This window comes from Lissotriton vulgaris, chromosome 5 (genome assembly GCF_964263255.1).
Source record: "Lissotriton vulgaris chromosome 5, aLisVul1.2, whole genome shotgun sequence".
In the NCBI taxonomy this organism is placed as follows: Eukaryota; Metazoa; Chordata; class Amphibia; order Caudata; family Salamandridae; genus Lissotriton; species Lissotriton vulgaris.
In genome coordinates this window covers 338,389,206-338,403,710 of record NC_141693.1, presented here as the reverse complement: position 1 = coordinate 338,403,710, position 14,505 = coordinate 338,389,206, and the positions used below count along the sequence as shown (strand labels likewise).

Sequence of the window (14,505 nt, the reverse complement as noted above, 5' to 3'; positions counted from 1 at the left end):
ATATTGTTTAGCAAGGTATTCCCAACCTGAACCCTGTATTTTTAAAAAAAAGTAAATTGCACTTTAAAAACTAACTTCTTGCTTATTTTATGTAAAAAAAATTATATCAAAATATAGCAGTTTTGATGAGATTTGCACCTCATTAAACTCACTTAATGGCAGAGGTATTTATTTAAGTCCTGCGGAGTGTGACGTTGCCGCCAAAGTACCACCGAGTGAAAATCCCGGACAATAGAAGAAGAAAATATAAGAACTGAAAGTTGTCCTGCAGTGAGCACTGCCACCAAAGTACTAAAAATAAACCAAGCTACGGCCATGCTTCGAATGACAAATTAAAATCTGGGACCAGGGCGACTTGCGGGATTGTCTTTCAGATGTGTAAACCATATGTATATGAAAACTTATTTTTTTCAGGAAAACGTAGCCTAAAAGCTGAAATAAATAGAGAGCCATCCACTTAAAAAAAAAACTGATGTGACAAGTGGCATTTCGCAGCAAAAATCTAAATCCGAAACCATTGATCATGGGCAAGCACTGTTGATAGCTGGCACTTGCTTTGTGCTGCTACATTACATTACTTTATGTCACCTGACGTCACTGGCACCTTAAAGTCACAGAGTGACCGGGTATTAGGGTGGAGTGAACATTATTTCTGTGAAGTGCACTGAGGATGTGCTAGTTCGGTTCACACTTTCATATGAGGGGGAGGGGCGAGCCACTCCGCCCCTGCATGCAGCAGGCACCAGGCATGCTGCTGCGGTTCCAGGTGGCGCCTGCCTCCGCAGCTCACCTGACAACCTGGGTGGGGGTCAAACAGAAGCCATGCCTCTTCGCCGTAGGATCTTCCATCTGCTGTACACTAGGAGCGAGAGGAATGCATGTTGACCAGAGTGTATTCAGGGGATGTCAATCTAAACCATTGTTAGTCATGCAGATACGATGCCCATGATCGCAACCCCTTTCAGAGGCGGCTCCATCACTACTCAACCAGAGTACAAAGTGTGGACAGAGCTATTCCAAACCACGAAAATGCTTGTAGTAAGAGGCAAGACACATATCCTGTACACAACACGCAGCAACCAGATATATCTACAAACTCCGCGATGGCTCTTGATTTCATAAAGTTGACATGTTCGACAATATTACATGTGTCCAATAAAGTAAGCTGTGTCCCTTACACGCCCAGAGTCTGGCAAAACTCATAATATCCCTGTGCCTTAAAAAAAACCTGGCCTTGTAATGCAACTGGTGCTCATGTAAAGCGGTCCAATACCGTCAGATCAAGTTTGCGGTGTGTTAAACTGCAAAAAGAACAATACATCAGGGACACACAGCCCCCAAGATATTTTTAAACGAGGCAAGCCACTAAAAATGGTAGAATAAACGTAGGAGCGCGCTTTCCTGATTGAGTAGCCTGCACCAAAGCTCCCAACTCCACGCGTGCAGGCAAGCGCACAGTGTGATTCCAGATTCCATTCCAGAAGCTTTTATGTACAGCATAAACGATCAAAAACTGAACACACATTTAATTGTTTCGTTGTAGGCAGCGCATAGTTTGGCGGACTCAGGCAAGTTCATACACGGTTGGAGGTGGGGGCGTGATGTCCACAAGTAGCCTCACACAAAGAAAGAGGTGCCATGTGTGAAGAAATCGGTGGGGGGGGTCTGATGAGCACAGCCTCTGGGGGGAAAAAGGAAGGCTCACTTTGGTAGAGTGCCGGAGTAGCCTCACACACTGAAAGAGGTGCCCTGTGTAATGAAATCGGTGGGGGTCAGATGAGCACTGCCTTGCTGTGGAAAAGAAATGGTCTCGAGGGCAGAGCGCTGTTTAAAACAAGAGCGTAACTGCACCGCCATTAACCCCTAAAACAACCACGATTTACAGAAAAATTAATGTTACTTCGCCACAGTACGGTACACTGCTTTATAGCATCACCCGATTTGCCCTGAAACACATTTTACTGCCGGAAGAGAGAGGAAGAGGATAGGAAGGGAGAAGAAGACCGGAAAGCAACAGCTCACCTTCACTGCGAAAAAAATGGTGGCCGCAAGCTTCCGAACATTTTCGGATTCGGGGGCGTGTTTGGCCGTCCCCAAAAGGGGCAGGGCTTTAAAGTGGAAAGAACAGCACCAACACGCCCCGAATCCGAAAGAGACGGAGCTTTTTCAAGGGACGCCTCTCTCCTCCAATGGCTGGCCTCCATTTAGGAAGCCAGTCAATGGAGGAGAGAGGCAGGTTCAAGCCCCCTTACTGAAAGTCATAAAATCTCCGACTTCCGGCTGGCAGGCCAGCCGTCGGTCCGAGACCTAAAAAGGCTGACCTATTTCTCAACAGTGAAGCAGGCAGGGAGTTCAAGCAGACTGTGAAACTACTTCAATACAGATTTCACTACATCTCAAAAGGGAAGTAGCAGAGTGAGGGTCTCAAGGACCCTAATGCTACCAAGGAAAAAATCCCCTTCTTCCCTGAACCTCTGGTAGAAAGGAGAAGACACCATCATTTGTGTGCAGTGGGACACTCGCCCTTTGCCTAGTGCCAATGCACCTGTTGCTCTAAAGGCTAGGACCCTATATGGGGTATAAATAAGCTATTTATATTCAACACTCTTACCAAGTTCCTGAAGGCTGGCCACATTCTGAGCGACGAAAATGTTCTTTGTCTTTATAGCCGAAGCTTGATCCACCGATCCTTGATCATCACTGTCAACGTCCACCTAAGGAAGAGATGTCAAATACTTAGAACATATCTACACCTGCACATTCCTCTCAGGACCCAAACACAGCATAAAAAGCTACCCAGAGATTCACAAAACAAAATAAATAACCTAACATGAACAACAAAACTGTCATGGTATAACAAAGATGGCCTCTCCTGGAGAATGTGGCCACAAACCAATATAGCCCATAATGGCAGTCAGGCAAGAACAGATCACTTTTGAGGTTCTGCTGCTGTCACAGATCTGAAATCTATAAGGTTATTGCTGCAATGTTTCAAAACTGATTTCTCAGCAGACCACTGATTCAGCACCATTACAGTAAGCAATATAAATTAATACACAACCACAGGTCACACTGGCATTACATTGCTATGTATCCGATCCAACTAAGATACTAGGTTATGGGCATCAGTTTTTTTGGGTGTCCCCTTCATCACAATGCTAATACCCACACCATGAAAAGGCACGTGTTGCACCCCAGAACTCAATGTGATTAATGGCAATTGATCTATAAAAACGCACAGCTCGTCAGGGTTTCAGGAGGTCTTAGTACAGACGTTCACTAATTAATATCTTTGTAAATTGCTTCCCTGTATTAGATCTCCCATAAAAACTTTTTTTTTAACTTGTTATATCGCACCTCACTAAATCTCCCCTTTGCTTTCAAGCCACTAATCTGCTCCCTCCCTTCCAGGGCGCTTTCTGGATTTCCATTTGATTTCATAACACATCAACTTACTGTGCCCTATCCCACACAGCTCATCAGTCTTGGCTGCTCATTATATGAGTTTTTAGACACATGCGTTCTTCCTGCACTGCTATTAGGTATTTTAGTTTCAGGTCTTGGCTTATCATGCCATCTCCAGCACTTATGTGCCTTCTTGTCTAAAGAACAAGAAGGCCTCTGTGGTGGCACACTAGAAGGTTAAGTCACAAGCACAGTAATGCATATGGAACAATCTATTCAAGCAGGCAATCCATTTGACCACACCTAAAGGAAATGCATCGCAGCAGTCATCAACATTAAATCTACTACAGCTACACTAACTCATGAAGAACAGAAAATGTCGAAAAAAGGGTATTCTTACCTGTGTGTGAGGGCCAGAAGGAGGTGTTGCAGCCATTCTGGGATTAAAGACGGAGGTCAACTGATTTAGGAAGTTCAGTTGCACTTCTTTCTGCCTAAGCTCAGAGCTCACAGGAGACGTCAGCTCCTTTTGATCCTCCACTAGAGATGGACACAGGGATAGAAAACGAGAAATTTCATACAAAGTATACCAACCCATAAAGTAATAGTGGTGCATGGAGAGTGAGTTAGCTAAGGGTCTGAACAAAGGTAAATACCCTGGACGGCATTACATGGAAGCTGAAGGGGAAGAGTAACAATCAGATTCAGTAAGCTTTATTCTTCAGCATTACAGCAACCATAAAAGCATCATAAAAAACAATCAGCATAAAATATACAGTATATTCGATAAATAAGAGTAATATAAAGCGCAAGTAACAGCTTATAATATCCAGTTAGGCATCACATATTGTGAAACAAACTCAAAATACAAATCATGCTGTGCTCAATTAGTTATCTGTAAAATGCAATAAAACATATCGTTATAGCAGTGAGTCAACGTAAAAACTTAATTCAACTTAGATCTACAAGCTTGAACAGCAGACTTTAAAAACAACCCAACAAAAGCAACAGCTTCTTCATTATCAAAAAGCAACAAAAAGGCAGGTCTGCGCTGATCAAGATCATAACAAAACTTTTTTTAACCCCTCCCCTGCTGATGACGGAACCGCTCCGTCATTAGCCGCGGTGGCGCTGTGCTAATGACGGAGTGGTTCCGTCATGGCCCGCCCGACGCGCCTGCGCGGATTCCGCGCCTGCGCTGGGCGTTCTATTGAGCGGGTGGGCCATGACGGAACCGCTACGTCATAAGCACAGTGCAACCGACGCTGGTGACGGAGCGGTTCTGTCACCAGCATGTGCCCGCCGCTCGGCCGCCGTCCCCCCTTAGCACTGCGGCGGAATAGCAGCTGCAGTGAAGGGGTTAAAGGGTGATTAAAAAGAATATGGTGTATCATATAAAAAATAAAGCATTGGAAATGCAATAGGTCTCGCACCATTAGAGTTAGTGCTTTTAGACTTGTTTATGGGTTTTTTTTGTAAATGTTTAGCATTTTTGTTTCCTGTAGCCAATGCTAAAGAATTACAAATAAAAAAAGCCATAAACATTTCTAAAAGCTTTAACTGAAATGGTCTGAGACCTATTGCACAGTGTGAGGGTGAGGGGTTGAGGGTGAGTGAGGGTGAGGGTGAGGGGTTGAGGGTGAGTGAGGGTGAGGGGTTGAGGGTGAGTGAGGGTGAGGGGTTGAGGGTGAGTGAGAGTGAGGGTGAGTGAGGGTGAGTGAGGGTGAGTGAGGGTGAGTGAGTGAGGGTGAGTGAGGGTGAGTGAGGGTGAGTGAGGGTGAGTGAGGGTGAGTGAGGGTGAGTGAGGGTGAGTGAGGGTGAGTGAGGGTGAGTGAGGGTGAGTGAGGGTGAGTGAGGGTGAGTGAGGGTGAGTGAGGGTGAGTGAGGGTGAGTGAGGGTGAGTGAGGGTGAGTGAGGGTGAGTGAGGGTGAGTGAGTGAGGGTGAGGGTGAGTGAGGGTGAGGGGTTGAGGTTGAGGGTGAGGTGTTGAGGGTGAGTGAGGGTGAGTGAGGGGTTGAGGGTGAGTGAGGGTGAGGGTGAGTTAGGGTGAGGCGTTGAGGGTGAGTGAGGGTGAGGTGTTGAGGGTGAGTGAGGATGAGTGAGAGTGAGGGTGAGTGAGGGGTTGAGGGTGAGGGGTTTAGGGTGAGTGAGGGTGAGGGTGAGTGAGGGGTTGAGGTTGAGTGAGGGTGAGGGTGAGTGAGGGTTGAGGGTGAGGGGGTGAGGGTGAGTGAGGTGTTGAGGTTGAGTGATGGTGAGGGTGAGTTAGGGTGAGGGGTTGAGGGTGAGTGAGGGTGAGTGAGGATGAGTGAGAGTGAGTGAGAGTGAGGGTGAGTGAGGGGTTGAGGGTGAGGGGTTGAGGGTGAGTGAGGGTGAGTGAGGGTGAGGGTGAGTGAGGGTGAGTGAGGGTGAGGGTGAGTGAGGGTGAGGGGTTGAGGGTGAGTGAGGGTGAGTGAGGGTGAGGGTGAGTGAGGGTGAGGGTGAGTGAGGGTGAGGGGTTGAGGGTGGTGAGGGTGAGTGAGGGTGAGTGAGGGTGAGGTGTTGAGGGTGAGTGAGGGTGAGGAGTTGAGGGTCCCAACACATTTACATGCATTGTATTGCTTACTCACTTTTGAATTTAATCTATGTGTAATACATTTTGTGATTTCAATAAAATCCTCTTTAAAGTAAAAAAAAAAATAGTTTGTGCACAATGGGGACAGAAACTTTCCAAACCCTCGTCTTCTGATCTGCCCCATACTGTGAAAGATCTTAGCTTCATGGTCCATGAACTAATCTCAGTATTAGTCGAGGGGCCATAAGAAGATGCGCTCGAGCTGCAGTTCATTCATGGGAGTCAGAGCTGTATCTGCAGTCCTGGTGCTAGCAAGTTTTACAGGTGCAGTTTAGCTACATTACGAGTCGCTAAAATCATTCAAGCTAAAGTGCCAAAGAACGGCTTTTAGCAGCAGCGTCTTGCCTAGCGCCACCAACGTAAGTCATCATTATTTAAAGCATTAGGACCATACAGTGTGAGATGCATTAAAAAGATAAAGCTGTGTGCGCAATGATGACGGTATTAACAGCGTTGTGGTGGACCGGGCGTCACCTCGCTATTAGTCTCAGTGCCACGAAAAACATGCTTTTTTTATAACGAACTTTATTGAAGATTTCTGCGGCAAATCATATAGAGTCAATTGGAGCAGGCCAACTGAAACATATTTTCAATTTTAGACCATGACGAGCAGCAGCTCATCTGAGGCAGCCTCAAAACACCTGCTGCTTCGCTGACCACACACCAGCGTCACTCTCTCCCTCATCCCAACTGCGGGAAGAAGAGAAAACAGAGCCGGGACACAGGCAGGCAATCACAAAAGAAAATAAGTCGGAGCACGCGGACCATTAGATAACTGCATACAGCGCAGGAAAGCCTGCCTTCTTTGGGCCCCGGTGCCACTGCACCCGCTTCACTGATAGCTACATGTATGCGCGCCTTTTTTTGTACAGCTTGTGAAAATGGAAAATACGTCATTCTATTTTGTTTTTTGTTTTATGTGCCAAAGTCGTACCAAATTATACCCACACTAATTTATGTAAAAACATAGGTCTACTCCTATGTGTGCCTGGCAACAGGTGTGTGGGCTAATGTCATTTGTATCCTAAATATTCATTCCCTCGTGCAAGTCTACTTTTCAGTGCGCCGCTTAACAGAAGCAACACAGAGCAGATGCAGCGTCTCATGTCTTAATCAGTAGTGCCTGGAAGGAGTCCGCACCAATGTTTCATTAGATTGGGTGAGAAAGCTAAGCTAACAAGTAATTGATCCTTTCCAATTAATTTGAAAGCTGAGAGTCAGTTACACGTAAAATAGATAATTAGCCAAATCACTCTAGCTTTGGGCAGCAATTATGTCCAGGAATCCCAGTTTGAGATGGATGCGTGTTGCTAATTATATTTTAAAAGCGTATTAGTCACAGTTGAGCATGTTTTGCTAATGAAGGACTGGGGGGCTGTGGAGGGTCTGTGGCAAGAGAGAGAGCAGGCGTGGTATGCGAGATAATGAATGGACAAGTTTGGGCACCGACATATGGGCCAATTTCACTTAATTATCCTTCTTCAGACAGCCTCATGAGAGTAGAGCGAACGGGATTTCGCACAGCTTGTCCCGTGTAAATGATGTCCAAATCGTACTACGGGAATAGTCGTTAATTTATTTATTTTTTAGGCGTATCTGTCTACCGCAAACAAAGCCACATGGGCAACAGAGCACTTCACATGAAACAAGAACAAGTCTAAGAATCGCCACATATTAATAAAAAGACGAAACCGTGTTAATGGCTGTAGGGTGGGGGAAAGGAGGGAAGAGAGAGAAGGGGAGGGGGGAGGAGAAATGTGACACGGCGGGCAGGGGAGGGGGCGGAGCGGGAAGAGGGAACAGACGGAGGGAAGGCAGATAAGGGGAGGGGGGAGGAGAAATGCGGAGGGAAGAGAGAGAAGGGGAGGGGGGAGGAGAAATGCGACACGGCGGGCAGGGGAGGGGGCGGAGCGGGTAAAAAAACAAGACGGAGTGAAGAGAGATAAGGGGAGGGAGGGAACTGATGTGCACGCGCTTTTAAGCTCAATGCGCATGCGCATTGAGCTTAAAAGTCACGGGCACTGCAAGGAATCGCCACGATTCCTTGCAAGTTGGATAAAGAGTGGATAAGCCACCATAGACTCGCAAGCTCGATGCGCATGCGCATCGACAGGCGAGACCTAAAAAAACGTGAAGCATGGATTGAACAGAGACATCATCGCAAGGACATGGTTTTATTTCAAGACTGTGCCTAAAACCCAAAGGAAAGCAAAGGAGATAGCTCATGGTGTCTGACCTAAAAAGAAAAAGCAGAGAAAGTTCCGACTGGCTGTAAGCCCAGAAAACGGAATTAGTAGGATGTTCAAAATCATTCTAACTATAGTAACTGGTCCCATTTGGCATCCCCTTTAGAACGAGAAGCGTCTTAGATTCCAAAAATAAGCAGAAGGAAAGAGACATTATCTTTTTATTTGCATTAATGCAGGAAGTCGGATCTATAAAAATAGATTGCATCTCAATATTAAGGTACACAGTCTTTACATAAGCAATCCATGGAATTAGTGACCGTCTATCCAAAGAGAGGCAATCCAGTATAATCTCTCTGGTCAAGGTGGCCTCCACATTACGCCAGATCGAGATCAAAAGGAGGACTCGGCGGACCTTAATTAGATATGTGTTGTGCTATATTGGGAGACAATGGCCTCTGTATGGAAACAAGCATTTGTAATGCCATAGGTCTTGCTTTTGTGGTTTGTATTTTGAGAATAATGTATCTCCTTGACACACCAAACCCTGCTGAATCATAATTGCAACTGGAACGTTAACCACTGCTCTGTGCGCTCTGGATAGTGGCAAAGGATTGGATATGCAACCTGATCGGGACTGAACAACTCTCACTACCTTCATCTACTACAGAGTGCTCAATTGTGGCTCAAAATGTACACAAGGGCACCTCAGTTCAAAGTATGCACTATAGAAAAGAAATATGCAACACTCAAAATGCAGAAGTACAACAGTGCAAGTAACTAACAGTCTTATGAAATGCAAGATTAAGTAAAACATGCAAATGGGAATGAAATCGCGGACATGGCTTGTCAATGTTTTTAACAATCATTATTCAAAAATTGATCAATAATTTTCCTTGTATTGTTAAGGACATGAATATGGGTCCCGTCAGGCACAATTTCAATGTCCAGTTTTAATTACTACCAAATATGAGATCAGGGTGACTAGAACCAAAAAGTCCGGAGGACTATAATAATTTATACAGTCATCAAATATATTCAGCTTATAAAACTATTACCAAAATACAAAGAAGTGGCTGCCATTGCCGAAGCAGGCGTCACTCAGGTGCTGTGTTGGGGCAGCCATTCTCAAAGTGAAAGCGTGCATGGTGCACTGCATTACAATAAAGAAGCGGCACCATTGCTATGAACTCTGTTGTGCCTGCTCCAGCAAGACATGAATTAAGTAAATAGTGCTCCCTAACTGCTTATGAAAGCTAGAGTGTAAGGATACTTGTAAGAGGAGCTGTCCTTATGGGAGATAACAGAAGAGAGGGAGTTACTAAGGAGGACCACAAAACTTATTTACAAATCAAAAGCTAAGATTTTCAAAGGACAGGAAGAGGAGCGAATTGCAAAGATGGGCGGAAATTGGGAGGAGCTTAAAGTCCATACTTGAATACAGCATGTCTCGAAGAGACCGCACAATCGCTGCTTTGGCGAGACCTAAAAATGACACCCAGGTATGGAAAGGTGTTGGTGCTGGTTAAGCAATGAGTGCCACCTCGCATGTTAAGGAGAGATCTGTGCCTCGGACTGAAGGACATATGTGATTTGGCAAAGTCGGTCTGTAGGTCAATGGAACCCATAAAGTCAGTGAAGGCATGAACTAGCATACCCAGTGCCCTATGGGCGTGTGCCATTAGCACTGCATCACCACAAAGCACTGCGGGACGCGGTTTAAACTTAATCATAAGTATATCTGTGGTGGCGCATGCCAGAGTAAGATAGAGATAATTAATATGAAGAATAACAAGCATTGGAAATGCAATAGGTCTCGCATTAGAAAAGTTGGAGCTATTGGTCTTGTAAATGACAATTATATTTTTTTGTTGGTTTTTAAAATAGCTAACTTGATAGCTTTGTCATTTACAACGCCAATAGTTCTAACTTTCGTGAATGTGACACCTATAGCATTTGGAATGCAACATGTTTTGTATTTATGTGACTTTGATGGCAGCTCTGGTTGTTAGGCCACATCTCTAGAGAGCAGGAGAGTGCAGCAGGGGAGAGAAGCACAGCAATGCAATATGTCTCGCATTCATAGAGCTCCTAATCCCATTACTTTACTTAGTATCTAGTGCGTTTCTATTGAGGATTATGACTTTAACCCCTAAAGTAGACCAACCTCTGTGTCTAGAAAGGTCGAAAGCTCAACAGGGAAGAGGACATGTGACTAATTTAGTTCTCAACCTCTGCCACCTCACCAATGTGCATAGTCTTGTGAAAATCGTGAATTATTGGGTTTTGAATATTTGTCCTAATTTTTTTATGCATGCTTTTTGCATAATGTTCACCATTAAGATCCTGGTTTGAGCAGAAAATGTCTTGAGGGAATACAGTCAGTCTGCCTTTGCTGTATGTGTGGCGCTAGCAATATCCACCTCATCACTTCAGCTATCTCGCCTGACATTTGTATCCAGTGGAACACTTCATGTAAAATGTTAATAGATAGCAACCTTGAGAAGGGTTTTTTTTTATTCTGATCTACAAGTTAACAATGAAAACCACATACATTAGTTCCTTTTGATTGTAAAGTACCCTTGTGTATCTGTGAAATGGGGTGGAGGAAGCAAACTGATTACCCTGCAAGCTGAGGGTCCTCCCATCGCACACCCATCTGTGGCTTGAGGGGTGTGAGGGGTGTCAGGGTGAGGGGGTGAGGGGGTGAGGGGTGTGAGGGTGAGGGGGTGTGAGTGTGTGTGAGGGTGAGTGAGGGGGTGTGAGGCTGAGGGTGTGTGACGGTGGGTGAGGGAGGGTGTGTGAGGGTGAGTGAGGGGGTGTGAGGGTGTTTGACGGTGAGTGAGGGTGTGTGAGGGTGAGAGTTAGGGGGTGTGAGTGTGAGGGTGACTGAGGGTGTGTGAGGGGATGAGGGTAAGAGTGTGTGAGGGGGGTTGATGGTGAGAAGGTGCGAGGGGGTGAGTGTGTGTGAGGGTGAGAGGGTTGTGAGGGGTATGAGGGTGTGAGGGGAGGGAGGGTGATGGTGGGTTAGGGGGTGAGGGGGTGTGAGGGTGAGGGGGTGTGTGTGAGGGTGTGGGTGTGTGAGGGGGTGAGGGTGAGAGGGTTGTGAGGGTGAGGGGGCTGTTGTGTGTGTGTTTGTGTGTGTGTGTATATTTTCTGTTTTGGAGTTTAAGGTTTTTTTTGGTTGTGTGTGTTGTGTATGTGTGTGTGTTTTTTTTATAAATGTGTGTTTTTCTTTTGTGTGTGTGTGTTGTGTGCGTGTGTATTAAATGAAAATGGCAGATGTGCTAATGTTCCCTAACGTTACTTAAGTTGGTTAGTGTAGCGGTCTAGTTTTTTTTTGTGTTTATGTTTTTTTTTGATTGACGTGTTTCACAGCCAATGAGATTGGTACGTTGTTACGTAGCGTCCTAATTGGAGCGCGTAACTTTGGAAATCCCCTGATTGTCAACCGCGCCGTTCTTGGAAGGCGTGCCGGGTTTGCTGCGTCGCCTGACAGGTACATTTTTTTTTTTAATATAGGTTTGTCTTTTGGTATGTATTTGTTGACTTGTATATTTTTTTCGAGTTTAGTGTTTGTTTCGGAAAAAAAAAATCTTTGTTAAAGTAAATGGTTTATTAGTTGACAGTGTCTCTGCTGCGTATGAACGCAATGTATAGCTTTTGGATGTTAATATTATAAGTATATTTGTTGTATTGTGAAGAATTCGATTGAATATATTGTCAAAGTTTATTATTTCGTCGTAATAGTGCAACATGTTGCATAAGTGCGTGTCTTACCTTTTATAGTGGGACACTTTTTATTTATTTTTAGCAATTTGTATTTGTAAGTGCCGTATTTGTTCGGGTAGTATTGTGTTGTTCAAATTTAGAGAAGTGATTATTTGTTTGTTATTATAAGTGATTGCCGTTAGTGTTCTGTTTGTTTTGTGAGTCTGTAACATTGTATGTATTTTGCGGCACCATCGGTCAGAATAGTGTCGTTTTTGTTCCGCTATGAGTATGTTCTACACTTAGCGAAGTTGTAATTTAGTAAAGCGCCACCATTAAGATTGTTGGAGCTAGAACATGGGTGTTTTGCTTTTTTTTGGCTGCACACTTCTTGTAAACGATGACGACTTTCCTCCCTCTTTCTGACCATAAAAACCTTTTTGATAGTACTGGTTGCCTCATCTGCTTTTCTTCCTGCCCATGTCTATAGCAAACATACATGTTTTGAAGCGGATGCCTGACAGTCGTATGCTGGACCCCAAACTGTGGTGTGTGGGCGGCTGTGGTGTATGGGCGTCTGTGGTGTGTGGGTGGTGGTGGTTTGTGGGCATGTGAGAGAGTGTGCGTGGGCGTGTGAGAGAGTGTGCGTGGGCTTGTGAGAGAGTGTGTGCGTGAGAGTGTGTGCGAGGGCCTGTGAGAGAGAGTGCGTGTGTGGGTGAGAGAGTGCGTTTGTGGGTGAGAGAGTGCGTGTGCGTGGGTGGGTGAGAGAGTGTGTGTGTGTGTGTGGACTTGCTGTATCATTCAACTACTGTAAGAGGTACATCTCAAGGTTGTACATGCTGGAGAATACGCTAACTCTGGGCCTTACTCCAGGGCTTGTGCGTGGATTCCAGCCTCTGGATGACAGCAGCAGCAAGTGCAATAATGCAAACGCTTTTTGTTTTAATGCTGAGTTGTTGTAGCTTTGGACTTGTATGGTGGGTGCTTATACTTCCACACAATGACCCCACAGTGCTACGAATACAATCATATAAAGGCTGCACTCATATGTCAAGCATTGCACTTGCTGTCCAGAGTGATATTTGGTTCCTCTAGTCTGCTCCTGTATGCATATCAAATCCCCAGCTTTTGTAACAGAGTCAATAGAGGACGTCAATGCTTGGTCAGTTTTTGCAAAGTTTACTTTCGAAGATGTAAGTGAGAGCTCAGGTTTTGTGGATGTTCTCAACACAGCGCTGCTCGCCGTATCACAGCAAATCATTTTGTTTTTCTCGAAACAGATGGATTTTTTTCAATCAAAAGTATTGTGATGGGCCTGCTGCTGCCTGCCTCTTGCAATCATTATGTGCTCAATTTTCCATTGCATGAGTGGATTTGCTTTCATCAGTGATTATTCGTTTGTTATTATAAGTGATTGCCGTTAGTGTTCTGTTTGTTTTGTGAGTCTGTAACATTGTATGTATTTTGCGGCACCTTCGGTCAGAATAGTGTTTTTGTTCTGCTATGAGTATGTTCTACACCTAGCGAAGTTGTAATTTCGTAAAGCGCCACCATTAAGATTGGTGGAGATAGAACATGGGTTTTTTGGTTTTTTTTGGGCGTCCATAGCTGGTGATTTGCTTAGATTTCAGTGGAAATTTGAACTTAACAACTCTGAGTGATAAAACAATCGTCACTGAAATCCACTCAGTATGGAGAGGGAGGAGGTGGGCTGCCTGCAACTCGAGCGAGCATAGGGAGGAGGGGGTGGTCTTCCTACTAAGTGTAATGCGTGTGGCAACAGAGGGAGAGCGGGGCGCGCGCTGGAGAGGGAGGGGGTGGGATGCCTGGTCACTTTAATAGCTTTGCTCTGTTGGTAGTGGTTGTGCAGGGAGAGAGAGGGGAGGTGCTGGCGGCTGGGGAGGGGGAGGAGAAATGCGAGCCTGGCTGTGTACGGGGGAGGTGATGGCGGCTGGGGGCTGGGGAACAGATGGCGAAGGCTGGCGAATTTTTTTTAAAAAATAGTTTGTTATCTTGAGTTGTGCAGGCGAGGCGGTGGCGCTTGGAGTCGTGGAGTTGCGGGTTTAAGACGAGACACGGCCGTGAAACTGCAGGGAGAGAGAGGGGAGGTGCTGGCGGCTGGGGAAGAGAAATGTGAGCATGGCTGTGTGAAGGGGGAGAGGGGGGAGGTGCTGGGGAGGGGGAGGAGAAATGCGAGCCTGGCTGTGTGCGGAGAGAGCGAGGGGAGGTGCTGGCGGCTGGGGGTGGTGATAGCCGTGGGAGGGAGCCTTGTCGCTTTCATGTGCACGCGCTTTTAATGTCAATGCGCTTGCGCATTGAGCTTAAATTTGACGGGCACTGCAAGGAATCACCACGGAATTGCAAGTTGGTTAAAGTCTGTTTAAGCCCCTATAGTCTCGCAAGCTCAATGCGCATGCGCATTGACAGGCGAGACCTAAAAAGGGGCAGGCTGGCACAAAGAAAATTACCCAGCATCATGTCCATTAAGAGGTGCTACAATATGGCCTTGCTGACACAATCAAATGCCAATGATAGGTCCATGTATGATAAGATCAAAGGAGATTTATTTGCCAGTGTGCATTTCCCCAAGACT

At 45.6% G+C, this 14,505-nt stretch overlaps 1 protein-coding gene across 1 annotated transcript in view; it reads right to left on the bottom strand.

Moving 5' to 3' along the window:
• The window catches only part of LOC147710842 (E3 ubiquitin-protein ligase UBR4-like), a 288,585-nt gene that overhangs the window by 255,599 nt on the left and 18,481 nt on the right, over positions 1 to 14,505 (bottom strand). The window contains exons 5-6 of the mRNA XM_086921578.1: positions 3,806 to 3,945; positions 2,612 to 2,714 (exon numbers count right to left, since the gene is read on the bottom strand). Coding sequence (XP_086777704.1) covers positions 2,612 to 2,714; positions 3,806 to 3,945 — 243 coding nt within the window. The remainder of the gene's footprint in view (positions 1 to 2,611; positions 2,715 to 3,805; positions 3,946 to 14,505) is intronic.